This window comes from Zootoca vivipara, chromosome 12 (genome assembly GCF_963506605.1).
Source record: "Zootoca vivipara chromosome 12, rZooViv1.1, whole genome shotgun sequence".
In the NCBI taxonomy this organism is placed as follows: Eukaryota; Metazoa; Chordata; class Lepidosauria; order Squamata; family Lacertidae; genus Zootoca; species Zootoca vivipara.
The window spans coordinates 9,117,889-9,133,728 of NC_083287.1; the positions used below are offsets into that span (position 1 = coordinate 9,117,889).

A 15,840-nucleotide genomic window follows, 5' to 3' on the forward strand; every position below is an offset into this window, starting at 1 on the left:
CTCATAGCAAGGCATCAATTTGTTTTTCTTGAATACGTGACTCAGTTTTAAAAAAGTAAGAAAGAACAGCCAAGTCTTTGGCATCTACTGTGCCTGGTAGTTCTCTGCAGGCCTAGAATCACATATAAAACATCCCTCTCCTATTTAAAAAAGGGCCATCCATCTTCTTTATAGGCTTCATGACACTTGACAAGACATGAACTCAGAATTTTGTTTTCTGCAAGGGATCTATCCATGCCCACTGCGTGAGAGAAAGAAAAGAATAAAGACTAAAGATGGGAGTTGTAGTCCCAAAATATCTGGAGGGCTGAGTCTGCCAATGCCTGGATTAGAACTTGGCTACATGGGTCTCAGGGAATTAGGTATGCTTGTCATTTGGAAAAACAAAACAAAACACCTCACTGAAAATTGAGCTTAATTGCAGTGAGCTGGTGAAAACGTGCGCAGCAGTCAAGTCTTGTGAAACTATTTTGTGATTCAGCATAAAGCCCACATGAGCATCCTGCAGTCTGGCTAGTTTCAAAGCTCCCCTCCTGCTCACTTTTTCAAACTTTTCAACAAGGCTGAAGGGAAACGTACAAGCAAACCTCACCCCTGTTTTCTATAAAGCTCTGTAGAAAACCCGAGATCACCACTGCCCAAACAAACTGAGGTTTAATGAGATACATGGCAACTGATAAATGGGATCACATAACAGTAAGTGCTATGTTACCCTATGCAAACACTTCTTTGTGTGCCTCCTCCATGAGAGGGTGGCAACACGAGAACAGGCTTTTTCTGTGGTGGCTCCCCATTTGTGGAATGCTCTCCCCAGGGAGGCTTGCCTGGTGCCTTCATTAGGTGAAAACATTTTTCTTCGGCCAGGCCTTCTCCTGATTAACATTCTATGGCTTTTTAAAATGTGTGTGTGGTTATTAGTTTGTTTTTGTTTTATTATATATTTTGTATTCTCATTTTGTTTTTTTCTGTTGTGAATCGCCCTGGGAACTTCAGAGGAAGGATGGTATACAAATTTAATTAATATAAACAAATGAACTTTTGAGTCACTGCTTTGTCTATGAGGACCATGTAATGCTAACTTAGTTTAAAATGAAAGCTGTGTTGTGTTTGGGTGTATCTTTGACATTCATGCAAGGGGTGACTTACCACTTCTTCAGCTTTAAGTGGCAACTAATAGTGCAAACACTACCTGAATGATACAGGATCTGGCCCATAAGAAAGCCATTTTGGTAATGTATGAATTAGGTCTCCATCTTCATAGGAAGGTGTTCAGAACAGTGTCCATATCTTCATTGCTTTGACCTCTTTTAATTAAGAACATAGGAACATAGCAAGCTGCTTTAAACTGCTTTAAGCATGGTGCAGTGGTTAAGAGTGTGAGACTAGGAGCTGGGAGACCAGGGTTCAAATCCCCACTCACAGTTGTTGTGTGGATTAATTGAGGAGGGGGAGAACCGTGAAAATCATACATATAAGATTCATAACCATTTTCAACAGCAAGCCTAGCATACCCGTCATTTTGCTGTGACCGAGGTTATGGCTTGCTTTATCATAAGAAACCCACCCTACCCCTCAATGCACGAAAGGATTGTTCTTCTATTTTTATTTAAACAATAGCCCTAAAGGGTACGTCAGCCAGAGTTGAGCATTTTACTCCCGTGAAGCCTGTGCCTAATTGGCATGCGCAGCAGCTCAGCAGTATTCTGCTTTCCATTCAGAATGGTTGACTTTACTGAAACGGTCCTCATTAATAAAGCAGTGTGCATGTTAGGTATAAATAATGCTCCATTTCCCAATGTCATTTAAAAGCTTATCTACATCAAGCAAAGGATGTTTCCTGAGCTGCCGCTGACACTCCATATATATATATATATATATATATATATATATATATATATATATATATGGATTGACTCAGGAATTCAAACTGTGTCTCAAAAGCTCCTGAGGATGGTGGAATAACCTGATGGTAGTAGTTAATAAAACAGCTACTTTAGAGCTTGTTTACATGAGGAGGGATAACAAGGTTGCATGAAAGATTGTTAATTTGCATCAACAACCTCACATTAGGTTTGTTTAAATGCCATGGGAATTCCAGACTGCAGGAAGGAATTCCAGACTGCCTGCTCCCCCTATCCCAAGTCTTCTTCAAATCACTACCTGTTCGTTGGGTAACTATTCAAATCCTTACCCATTTGAATTTCATTGAAGTCAGCCTTATCAAGCATACAGATCAGGTTTGTGGCAAGAGAGGAGAGGTGAAAACCCCTAGTTTTCTATGAAAGCCTTCAATGTCAAGTTTGTTTATTCCATGCGCAAGGTACTCAAAGTAGAAAGATGCAAAGCGCTCTTTCAGCCTTGTGAAGAGAAAACAAGCCAAGGGTGTGGTTCTTTAAGACAAAAGTTGTGCGCAGGTGTTCACATGAACACATGGAGGGTTAAACATCCCTAGGTGGACCAGCTGCTCTTCAGATGTTTGGGCAATTAACGTAACAGGCGTAACCAGAAGCGGATTTTAATGTGCATTCAACTGAATGCACAGGTCACTTCCAGACAACCTGTGTATTGGACATTCATCCACAGAGTTTGCAGGGATGCTATAGAATACCCACTGTTTATTGGGCATTCATTCAGATCTATTTGCACAATGTTTGAGGGGCATTTCCCAATGTCTGCAGTTTATTCAGCTTTCATTCTGATTTGTTTGTGGGGAGGCTATGCAATATCAAGGAACTGCAATCCCACACCATCCAGTGTCTTTCTCTATCATTTCCCTTACCACAAAATGTCCTTTTGTGTGTGTGTGTGTGTGTGTGTGTGTGTGTGTGTGTGTGGCTTTACTGCACAAGAGCATCAGAACCACTTGTACAACCGGAATTAGCCAATATGTGATTGAACCTCACCCACAAAATAGTCGAAACAAAATAAAAAAAATTCCTTCCAGCAGCACCTTAAAGACCAACTAAGTTTTTTATTTTGGTATGAGCTTTTGTGTGCATGCACACTTCTTCAGATACCACAAAATAGTGACACTTTGGAAGTGGAAACATCTTGAAACCTCCCCACAAGCGAGAATCTTTGTTTATCAGGATTTCCATCCTAACATGAGGGCTGTTTCTCAGCATATTCAAAAGAGTGTGCAGAACATCATCAATAGCTCACATGCTATTTAACCTGTCATAGACAGGTTTAACCTGTCATAGCTAAAATTCACAGCCTATCCTAAGGGTGAGCAAAAATGGACTTCAATAGTCAGAATAACTTCATCCTATCCCTACCCAAAATTTTATTCTGAGAAATTATGGCATAACTCTGCTTTAAGATGGCAAGTGGGGCAACTGTACTGGAACCCAGTGGCTTCGAACTTAGAAACAGTTTTGTAAAGCAGTATGGGAGGTGACTAAACCCTGGCCTGGGAGCCTGTTTCAACTCAAGTAATTTCCTATAGTGCTCAATATCCCTGAGAATTTGGCAGCAGTGGTGATACCAAAGAAATTAAAACTGGCACCAAGAGCTTTGGGGTTCTGCTGTCTCGTGGTGGAGGATCCAGCATAGGTTTCTGTTGCAGAGGATAACATAAGATATATGGGAAATGGTGTTCAGTCATGAAAAATTGTCCTCAAATTGCTATCTAGGAGCATGGGTTCAAATGCAACCCCAAGTACAGTGTGCGTGTGTGGGTGTGCAAGAGTGGAGGAGCATCAGACCCATAGCTGTCAAGTTTTCCCTTTTCTCGCGAGGAAGCCTATTCAGCATAAGGGAATTTCCCTTTTAAAAAAAGGGAGAACTTGACAGCTATGATCAGACCATGTAGTCCAGAGTTTAAAATTATGTATCTGCACCACTGGATGGCATCCTAATATCTGAGCCACAGTAACCCTTTGAGAATGATTGATACAAATTTTGTATCGCAGCACATCTGGTGCCCTCACATTGTATTGATGCTTGGATTGCCAATGGACATTCACCTATGCGAAAATAGGTATTTGCTTTACTGCACTACAGTTTCTAATACAAGGATGGGGAACCTATGGGGAGCAGGCTGATTTTTCACAAAATTGAGAAGAATAGTGTCTGTACATCCCCCACTTCCATCATATCTCAGGTTCTACAAATGCTAGAAACTTTTCTTTTGTAAGAAAGCTGGGAATCTGGTGATAATGGTTCATCTGGGGGTTCACAGGTTGTCTCCTCTTGCCCCCCCTCCTGTGGATACCCATTCATCTAATCCAACATTTTGCTGCAAAGCATTTTGATGCAATGCTTCTACTCTCTCTCTCTTTTATAAAACAAAACAAAACAGACTTTGTCAAGTGATGACAGGAATGGGAAAATGCACAAACAACGTAATGTGAAGATGTATAAGCACAGATTGAACTTTGGCAAACTTAACAAGATTTATCTGTCCTGGAGGAGGGTTAGTTGGGATTTTGCTTTCATATCTTTTTCTTGTAGTTGTTATATATTGGTAATCAATGAAAATATATTTATATCAAATAAAATGGAAACATTCGCTAGTGAGACAATATTCGAATCTAGGCAATATGTACAAGTAAAGAGGGGGAGATACATTATGCGCTGATACCTCAAACAAGACAGAAGTTTAAAATCAGTTATCCATAGACAAACACCAGCTCTTCCTTGCTCGGTGAATGGATACACCTTGAAAAGTTCACAGTGTGTATGCCCAGCTTAGTATCTAATTCACCCCCCCCCTCTGTATAAGAAGTCTCATTTATGCACAATGTGTACTCACCATTTTATGTAGACTTATGGAAAACAGCTTTGGAAGAGCTGGCTGTTTTCAAATCCTCTTTGGGAATATTTTTAAAAGAGTTTCCCTCCTTGAAACTGAAGTTTGCATGCTGAATGTTTACTCAGCAGACTGAAGGATGGATGAACATAGTCTTCATGCCATTTCCTTGCCCTTTTAAAATATTCAGTAGCTAGTAACCTATCCGTCACCAATAGAGACCCAAAAGGTATTAATTCTATTATGCAGGGGAAATCTCCATGCAACTCTATCGGTCAAACACACCATGACTTAAAACCAATTAGCTTCAATAGGATTGCAAGCTGGATAATCTAGCTCAAGAGCTGGGTCTTCTCCACATATCTATATTAGAAACTTAATTTTATTAGGATGTATTTACTATCCATTAAGTGTATGGGGGTGTGGGTTTGTGGGTGGGTGTGCCTACAAATACATAAGAGTCTAGGGAAATTCTTTGAAGACAATGTTTACAATAGGCTGTAAATGAATCTTTCTCATACTTTCATTAGAACTGTGCTGAGCAGCTAAGTTATAGCTGCTTTCTCGTGGCTCAGGAACAGCTCATCCTTTAGAAATCTGCATGCTTTCTGGGAGGGACAGGATTGTGTTGACCTGGCACTTCCTCTGAGGTTTAAGGAAACTGAACAGAAAATAGTGACCCTCCCTTTGTAATGGGACAGCGCAAGGACTATGAAGGGTAATGCTACGAAGGGTAATGGTCGTGACTCTCTCCCATGTTTCCCCAACACCCTTTGTTTATACTATGTGAATACTGCACCTTGTCAATTGCTCCAACACAAGGGTGGACAACTTCCAGCCTGTGGGCCAAATTTTTTTTTTTTTAATTTTTTATTTGTACCCCGCCCATCTGGCTGAGTCTCCCCAGCCACTCTGGGCGGCTTCCAGTCGAATATCAAAACAATACAGCAATAGCACAATTACAAAAGTCACAAACAATACATAAACCACATCAAAAAATACACAACCGAATAGAAAACAATTTCAACATAAATCAATATCTAAAACTAAGAATACATCCTTAATACAGTTTAAATAACATAGGTAAAAAATAACAGGAATTTAAACAAACAAAACAAAACAAAATGGAGCCCTCTCTGCTCAGCAGCAGCGGCGGCAACAGTCCTTTATAAAGCCCATCAGGCCCTGCCCTGGGCCAGGTGGTGAGTGGCAGGACTGGGGCCTTCAGGTGCTGAGCAGGGGAGTCCTCCTGGCTGGCAGCAGCAGCAGCAGCAGTTCTTATAGGCCTCAGGCCCCGCCCAGGCCAGGTGGTGAGTGGCAGGACTGGGGCCTTCAGGCGCTGAGCAGGGGAGTCCTCCTGGCTGGCAGCAGCAGCAGCAGCAGCAGTTCTTATAGGCCTCAGGCCCCGCCCAGGCCAGGTGGTGAGTGGCAGGACTGGGGCCTTCAGGTGCTGAGCAGGGGAGTCCTCCTGGCTGGCAGCAGCAGCAGCAGCAGTTCTTATAGGCCTCAGGCCCCGCCCAGGCCAGGTGGTGAGTGGCAGGACTGGGGCCTTCAGGCGCTGAGCAGGGGAGTCCTCCTGGCTGGCAGCAGCAGCAGCAGCAGTTCTTATAGGCCTTGGCCCCGCCCTGGGCCAGGTGGTGAGTGGCAGGACTGGGGCCTTCAGGCGCTGAGCAGGGGAGTCCTCCTGGCTGGCAGCAGCAGCAGCAGCAGCAGCAGTTCTTATAGGCCTCAGGCCCCGCCCAGGCCAGGTGGTGAGTGGCAGGACTGGGGCCTTCAGGTGCTGAGCAGGGGAGAGCCTGCCAGAGCTGTCCATTTGGCCAGCAAGGTTGTTTCAGCAAAGCCCCACCCTCCTGCTTTACACACTCACTTGTGGGGTCTGGCATCAGTCTGGCATCAGATGATTTACCCAGTGGTAGTCCTGCCCAGGGGTCTCACCCAGTCCTACCTGGAGATTCCAGGGACTGAACATGGGACATTCTGCGTGGAAAGTGATGCTCTACCACTGAGCTGTGGTCATTCCCAAAGGGCCGTATGCAGTGAGCTGCTGTCAGTGCATGATTCCCGGGGTGGGTCTTGAACCCTCGTTCCAGGAGTTGCTCTCTGAAAGTGTCCTGCCGAGGGAGCTATGTGGGCGTTATAATAGGGTGCAGTGAAGTAATAGGGGCATTCCAAATTTTATTTTATTTTTAATTGGACCTAGTCAAGTGAGGAACTCAGACACTTTTATTGCTTTGCAAACAACAAAAACCAGAACATGCTGTAGTGCATAAATGTTCACAGCAGCCAGCTTTATGATTTTGCACAAGGGGGTAGGAAGAGGCACATGCTGTGAAAGGAGACCCTGATTTTATGCAATAGGAGATGCATTAATGATTAAACGTAAGCAGGGAATTTGCAACCTTCCAGATGTTGCTGGACTCCAACTCCCATTATCTCTGGCCTTTGGCCACAATGACTGGGGCTGATGGGAGCTGGAGTCCAGCAATATCTGGAGGGTCACTGGTGGCTCCCCTTCACCATATTATTAGAAGCTAGGAACAGAATACTTGTTTAGAGTTTGATTAGAATTTTTCTAAAGACTCTGCACTCAACTCTCAGCTGTGGCTCCCAGAAGCTGTTTAATAAATAATAATAATGATAATAATAATAATATTTATACTCCGCCCATCTGGCTGGGTTTCCCCAGCCACTCTGGGCGGCTTCCAAGAAAGTATTAAAAATACAATAAAACATCAGACATTAAAAACTTCCCCAAACAGGGCCGCCTTCAGATGTCTTCTAAAAGTCAGATAGTTGTTTATTTCCTTGACATCTGATGGGAGGGTGTTTCACAGGGCAGGTGTCAGAACCAAGAAGGCCCTCTGCTTGTCAGCCTGTGACAGCGGCCACACCTCAGGAATGGCTTTGACTGGCCAGCTAAACCACGTGAAGGTGGCTGATGGCTCTCAAACCCTCAGTGAGTTAGAGACTTCCCCCTGCATGTGAATACATGCTCTGGCAGATGGAGTGGACAAGACCAAGAGTGGGCCCAATGGTCAAGAAGGTGGTTTCTGAACGTATTATAGAGGGGAGTGATGGCAAATGGGGCTCGTCAACCTGAGAAGGCAGCTCATCAAGGAGAAGGAGAAGTCAGGTCCTGCCTTGTGGGTCATCTTTGAGAGAAGAAAAGGCTAGGGAGTAAATCCAGAGTGCAGTCCCTAAGACAGTTGGGTGGTGCTTTGTACACCTCCTTCTGGCAACTCCTGCAGCTGATGCTAAATGTATTGCTCTGCTTTCCTTTGGACGACATCAGTGAGGCCAAGAGTGGGGCCTTGTTGTCTGGGCAGCCCAGGACTTCCATGCACTCTGCCCAGGATTGTACCCCAGGGAGGCCACTTCTGTGCTGCTAAAGCAGCAGTTTGACTTCACCCTGGAGGTCCATTGTCTCTCAAGACAGGCAGGTACCAACAACAGACAGGGAGCCTAGTATGACATCACTTAGAATAAAATACCATTTTCCCTTCTCATAGTAAAGGATGACTGAATCATAGTAAAGCACTGATAATTTTCACATGAATGTGGTAGGATTCTACAGAAACCGCTCTAAAACTCTGATGCAATGTCCCAAAATTGTGAACAGATCATTACATTCCAACAATTACAATGCCAAGATAAATTCATTTCTATGATTCCTTTGGTTAGAATTTTTAAATTGAAGCTTAAGAGACAGGAGTCCGAAGAGACAAGTAGAAAGATTTGAATGATCTGTTACAGGAGAGAGCAGTAACTGACCAATCTCTGCCGAAAGAGAAAAGTTGAAAACTCTTCCACAAGTCAGGATTTGCTCCATCCCTAAGAATATTGGTAAAGAAAACAAACAAATTGGACCCATCATACTCTACCAAAGCATGGAGTGTATGTAACGATTTCATTCTTTCATCTGGCCACAGCAATATGTTCTAGTTGATTATGGATGAATGTCTACTACATCACCTCAATTTTATATTGTATAGAGGAATCACAAAACCATGCCGTAAAATCTATAATCTATCATGTAATAAACTATCATGCTAAAACTAAAAAAGGGAACAAGCAAACAACAAGCAAATATTATCCAAGAGCAACACTGCACTTCAAATAGTAACGCAACAAAAATATCCCAAGTACTGTATATTATGAGGGTTAAGAATTCGTGTCAAATAGCAGAAATGCCTGTATACAATAGAACATAGATAAGGCCAGTCCACCACCTATATAATAAGCTGAATCAGACAGGCAGACAAGTAAATAAATAAATAAATAAAAGTAATTAAAAATAATAATTCAGGATTGTTGCTAGCAATGGGATCAGATATATTAATGGCCCAATATGCTGTCTCCATAGGATTGGGTTTTATGCTACGATGCAACAGGTGCCGTGGTGATGGCTGCTGATTCCAGCTCCTGCCCAAGTCCTAATATAGTAAGTGTCTTTTGGCAAACACCTCCCTAGCTTCTGCAAACCATAGCTTTTTAGGTTTAGGTTTTGTGTGCCAGGTATATATCACATACAGCAGTAAGGTACGATGTAATAGTAAACAGAGTACAACCATGCAACCTCAGGGGTGTCTGTTACTGCTTGTTCCACTGAAGTGCAAGTTAGACTTCATTCAGCCAATTAAGGCAGACCAAGTTGTGTGACCCTTGGCAGTTTTATGGGCTGGAGTCAATACTAATAAATGTACTCAGACTGAAGCAGGCTGCATGTGTGTGGTGTGAAATGCTAATCAGGTTCAGCAAAGTACCAGTACGTCATTTGAATAAGGGTAGTAGACTCTGGCCTGTAATTTTTGGGAGACTCATACCTAAATCCAAGACACATTTGCTTAGGGTGATGGAGAATTCGTTACAAAGTATGTGTGGTTAGGATTCATAGCTGCCAAGTTATCCCTTTTTTACAGGGATTTTCCCTTATGCTAAATAGGCTTCCTCGCGAGAAAAGGGAAAACTTGGCAGCTATGTTAGGATTGCTTCCTTAAAGTATCAAGTTTAACTAGGCAGGCTGCAAGTGTTTTCAAAACAAATGTTAATAGGTTTCATTTGCAAGTAACCCTAAGCCAAAACAAACTTGCAGATGAGCAAACAAGCCACATTGATTCTCCCAAGCTTGCTTTGTTTCCCATCAGCCCTTGCCTTGGGCTCTTCAGCTTTGCAAACCTCTGGAGTGCAGTGCCCAAACTCATAGAATCATAGAGTTGGAAGAGACCACAAGGGCCATCCAGTCCAACCCCCTGCCAAGCAGGAAACACCATCAAAGCATTCTTGACATATGCCTGTCAAGCCTCTGCTTAAAGATCTCCAAAGAAGGAGACTCCATCACACTCCTTGGTAGCAAAAACTCACTAGGGTGAGTTACAGCAATTTTAAAATGCAGTATCAAAACGAGTTTTAAACAGATTGGTGCAATTAGCACAACTCAGTCCCACCTCCCACCCCAGTTCAAGCTGATCTGTAACTCACAGCCATTTCTCACAACCAGCAGCATCACATGGTAACACTTCATCTCAACTGCAGCCTGACAGTTGGAGAGTGCATGTTTGGAAGGGGGGGGAATCTTACTATACAAAATAAAACTGGAATGTACAGGAGAGACCAGTTTATGTTTCTTGCCAGCATGCTCTGAGTTCGAATGCATCAATGTATTAACCCACTTTAAAACTTTCTACCTGCAGCTGGACGTGATTCATCTGGTGACAAACTTGGTAGCAAAGTTGGTAGAGCCTGAGACTCTTAATCTCAGGCTCATGGGTTCGAACCCCACGTTGGGCAAAAGATTCCTGCATTGCAGGGGGTTGGACTAAATGACCCTCACTGTCCCTTCCAACTCTACAATTCTACGATTCAGTGATTCTGCTGATTGGCATTCTGTTATGGTTTTGTGCAGGGATAGAGGTCTAAACCACTGAGCCTTTTGGGCTTGCCGGTCGATGGTTCTAATCTGCGTGATGGGGTGAGCTCCTGTAGCTCGGTCCCAGCTGCCAACCTAGCAGTTTTAAAGCATGCAAGTGCAAGTAGATAAATAGGTACCACTGCGGCAGGAAGGTAAAAAGCATTTCTGTGCACTCTAGTTTCTACCATGGGGTTCTGTTGCGCCTGAAGAGGTTTAATCATGCTGGCCACATGACCCAGGAAGCTGCCTGTGGACAAACACTGGCTCCCTTGGCATGAAAGCGAGATGAACGCTTTACCCCATAGTTGCCTTTGACTGGACTTAACTGTCCAGGGATCCTTTACCCTTTACCTTTTACCTTTTAGTGCAGGGATGGGGAACCTGTGGCTCTGCAGATGTGTTGGTCTTCATTTCCCATCAGCCCCAGTCAGCATGGCCAATGGTCAGGTTTGATAGTTGTAGTCTTACCGTATCTGAAGGGCCACACACACACATGGTGTAGTGGTTAGAATACTTGACCAGGCCAGGTTCAAATCTCTGCAACAGTGAAAGTCCAAAGACTTCACAAGGGATTAGATCCCACAAGAGACATCCAGTAAATCTAATTATAAATGATGTAGGCTGAATGGGGAAGGAGTGAGGGAAGAGTTATGAAAAAGTGTCCAAATGCAACTATCCATTAAACAGTAATTTGAAAATAATTGCACCAAGGATCACTGCAATCCCTTCTCAAATGACAAGTACTTGGCAATAAGCCTCTTTATTTCAAAGAACTTTTCTCAGAAAGTGAAAAAGTGCCCACTATGTTCTCGGCTCTCTCCTGGCCTTCTTTCTAAGGCCAGAAGGAAATAAGAAGATCTGTAAGAACAGTTGCTTTAGCCTGTTTCCATGAAACAGTGCTAGGACCACACATGTAAAGGACCTGTAAAAGCAGCCACCTTAGTGCTGTGTTTACAAAGTGCACGACTATAAAAACTGCCTGACTTTGGCCTTAAATCTGAGATCTCTACTCCAGAAACGAAAGCTGCCACATTGGTGTTGCACCCATGGAAACAAAACACCCAGTTATGATATCTGCCCTGTTACACTTGTGAGTGGGGAAGAGGGAGCAAGCAGTACCTCCCTCCCCTAATTATTTATCTAAAAAGTGGGAGCATAAAGCAATTTCAGATTAAGCAGTAACCAGCAGGGTCCTGAAACATTTTTTTTGGGGGGGGCATGTTTCTGTTCTCCAACCCTCTAACACAAATGCCCCTGTCCAGGCCGCTGTCCAAGATAGAACAGGGGCCTTTGGAGACCATTCTGGGGTTCACAGTGGAGTGGATAAAGTTTCAGGATGGATGAAGAAAACGGACACCTTTTCCCTTTCCCCTTCTCCTGAAACCTTCCCCTACTGTGCAGGGGGCCAGAGTGGAGCGCAAGTGTTCGCCTTCTCCTGCGAAAGGGAGCATGCATTCCCGCTGCCTGGTCTATGACCGTAATAAATAGATTGATTCATATACCATCAAAGGACACCAGTCTGGGACTGGCTGCTATCCTTTAATATTTTTAATAAAATGAACATATATGAAACTTCGCCATCAATGGCTGCAGATGTGTACTAATAGTATAACCCCAACAGCATCACCAAAAGCAAAACTAGTATGGATATTTCAGAAAAGCCATGGTTTCCCATCTGATAAGAAACAAACTCCAGAATGCCTCATGTAGTTTATCATTTCTTTCCAGATTTAACACTGGAGGGTGCAACACTGACTGAAATTGGTTTCAATGGCAATTGGTTTCAAACTGTTGATTATTTGTGGAGCCAACATGTTAATTTTGCCTAAATGAAAAAACTGACCAAATAAGAATACAGATCTTTAAAACGTTTATTTCCAAATGGAAATTTGAAACCTGAAAGAGATTATTTTACTCCTCCTAATTTTGGTTTTGACTGTTGTATGAATACTGTATTAGCAAACTTAGCTGGAATACTGGCGTCACAGCAATATCACAACAAAACTAGTAGTATGTTTTACATTCTTCATTAGAAGAAAACACCAAAAGGTACTCCACAAATATGCTACAAAACAACACCTGATGTTTAAAAGCCCTTTTGAGTTTTTAAGAACTATTGTGTGGCTGAAAGCAAAATTACCAGCATCTGAGACCTTTCATCAAAGCCTGAAGCCCAACAATATTCTACGTGTGTATTTTGAGAGGTGGATATACACAGTGAACTCTGCATTGTGTGAAATATATTCATACACAATATTTCCTGGATAGCTCAGTTGGTTAGAGTGTGGTTCTGATAATGCCAAGGTTGCAGGTTCGATCCCTGTATGGGACAGCTGCATATTCCTCAGGGGCCCTTCCAACTCTACAATCCTATGATTCTATGATCTAAAATATTTTGCTTCATGCCCAAAGTGCATACACCCCTCCACATCAAATCATAGTTCAGTGGTGTCCAAACTTTTTTCAAAGAGGGCCAGATTTGATGAAGTGAAGGGCCATGGGGGCCGACCAAAGGGCCGACCAAGTTGTTGACCCTTTTTTGGGATTGAAGTTCTTGGGCTTTTTTGTTTTAATGATTTTACCCCAAAGTTGTTGAGCTTTTTTTTAGGGTTGGAGTTGTTGAGCTTCTTTTAGGATTGAAGTTGTTGAGGTGGTTTTTTTTAGAATTTTACTCCAGGAAAAAAACTGCCACAGGGGCTGGATTAAACCGACCGCTGGGCCGGATTAGTCCCCGAAACAGACTTTGGACATGCCTGTCATAGTTAGTTACTATAAAAGGTAAGGAGAAAATGAAACCCTATTGATATTTCCTGAGTTTAGGCTGCAATCCCGTCATCAATTACCACTGACCCAAATATATCTCCCATAGATTTGGAAGAAAGTAACACATCAATAGCTATAATCAGGACTGTACGGTGCTGTAGCCACAGCGATGCACAATTCCTCTTTGACAGCATGGTGGCAAGTCCATTCGTCCACATGACCTCCTCGTTCAAAGCACAAACTTCCATCCTGCTGAGTACCACCTTTGAAGTGCCAGTTAGGATCAGATCATATCAACTTCCACGAGGATGCTCAAGGCCTGTCAAGCAACTACTACCCATTTTACCCTACTAATAGTAATACTATTCTGGAGGAGCGGTTCCAAATCTATTCCACTTGCAACAGGAGGGGGTGACTGTAAAATGGCACCACTACGGTCAAGGTGCTCATTTCGGAAGATGCTGCAATCCTTTTCAAAGGGCGTGCCAGAGAATTGTGGCATGCCACGCCACTAAAATCTGCTATGGCAAATGTGTGGGTCAGTCTTCTGTTGAATACCAGGGCAGAAGGTCTATGAGAAGTTGTGTTTATCAGCAGCAACACTAATAGCTAACAAGTTGTTTTAGGTAACTCCTGCCCCTTACGTCATACTCCCGTTAAACAGAAGACCATCGTTGTTCTGCTCATCTGCTCTTCCTTCTGCTCACTTACAGATCTTTTTTTCTAATTCAGGTAATCCACTCAGAAACTTCTCACCTATTATATCACTTAATTTTGAGGGATGGAATGCAGAACAGAAGCATCATTTTCCTCAATCAGGTAAGCCAAACCAGGCCAATAAAATATGATTTTGGGGGAGGGAGGCGGGTGATACTGTTTATCATACTGTTTATATATGTTGGAAGCTGCCCAGAGTGGCTAGGGTACCAAATAATAAAATTATTATTATTATTATTATTATTATTATTATGGATGGCAGTTCTTCCCCTACAATAGCAGCTCTTCAGCCAGACTTCAGCTACTGACCTATTTATCAGCTGAATGGCAAAGTTCCTGGAAAGACATTTTTTTAACACACACACACACACACACACACACAACTTTCCTATAATAAATCTGTCACAGTCTATTTCATGAGGATCAACACGTGAAGCCAGAGCAACCGGAGTGCCAAACAGAGGAATGGTCTGACAGAGTGCTTTGAAACCTCTCCCTCCAGAAAATAAACGCAATAAACAAACTAATTCCAAAACCCAATCAGGTGCCCCCCCCCGTTCTTTCCCAGCTCCGCCAGGTGAATGGCGAGATCCCGCCTCACAAACATTTTTGCAGGCACAAAAGGAGGACGGGCATGTAGCGCGCCTGGCCATAGAGAGAGATCGATCCCCTCTCCGAATAGAGATCCATGGATGGACCGAGCAGGACCGACCTTGGATTCCTGGCTGGTGGTGGAGGCAGGCGAAGGCGGCTGCTCGGGGCTCTCCGGGTCGCGGTCCTTCTCCACGTCCTCCGGGCTGACTTCTGTTGCTTCGCTGGGCGGAATCATGTTGGCCTCTCGGACGGAAAAACCTCCGTCTGGGTGGGGAGGCAGGAGAGCTCCGGGAGCTGCTTGTTTATTTCACGTGCTCCGGCTTCGCCATTCCTGCCCAGCAAAGGAACTCTCCTCCGGTGCGGCGCGGTTCTTATTCGCAAGTGGGGGAGCTCCTCGCCGCCTCCCCCGGTTTCCTCCTCCTCCTCCTCCTCCTCCTCTTCCCTCCTCCTCGTCTTCTCCTCCACACACACGCCCCGCACGAGGGATCACCCCCTGCCCCACTGCAAGTTATGGATAGCTCTCTACGGGGGGGGGGGGACTGCCCCGCGCCTTCTCCCCGCGTCCGCCGGGCGAGGCGTGCCGAGCGGCCGAGCGCCGAGCGGGGAGTGAGCCGCCGCGTAACGCGTGGAGCCGTGGAAGGAGCGGGGAGGAGGAGCCCGGGAGCCTGGTGCGGAAGCATGTGCCGCCGTAGTAGTGGAAGGGGAGCCATGTGCAGCCCCACGCCGCGCTGCTGGAGGAGCCCCCGCCGGCCCCCCGCGAAAGCCCACTGCTGCTGCTGCCTCAGCCGCTGTGGATCACATTCTGGATCACGCTTGTCTTTCTGCATTCTGGACCACGCTTTTCTTGCTGTTACAGACAGGGAGAGTTAGAAGGGATGCCGAAGGTCATCTAGTCAAACCCCCTGCGAGGCAGAAATCTCAGCCAGGTCGTACACGACAGGTGGCCATCCGACTTCTGCTTAGATATCTCCAAGGGAGGAGAGTCCATCACCTTCCGAGCTTTACTGTCAGAAAGTTCTTCCTGAGATTGACTTGGAATCTTCCCTCTTGTTGTTGTTCATTGAATTTATATATCTGCCCACTTGTAACTTGAGTCCATTGTTTG

The 15,840-nt window shown here is 44.3% G+C and overlaps 1 protein-coding gene across 1 annotated transcript in view; it reads right to left on the reverse strand.

Annotated features, from left to right (window-relative positions):
- Positions 1-15,164, reverse strand: part of STAC (SH3 and cysteine rich domain) — a 69,242-nt gene extending 54,078 nt beyond the window's left edge. Inside the window, exon 1 of the mRNA XM_035130095.2 lies at positions 14,854-15,164. Within this exon, the coding sequence (XP_034985986.1) occupies positions 14,854-14,970 (117 nt within the window). The 5' untranslated portion in view covers positions 14,971-15,164. The remainder of the gene's footprint in view (positions 1-14,853) is intronic.
- Between the last annotated feature and the right edge of the window lie 676 nt (positions 15,165-15,840).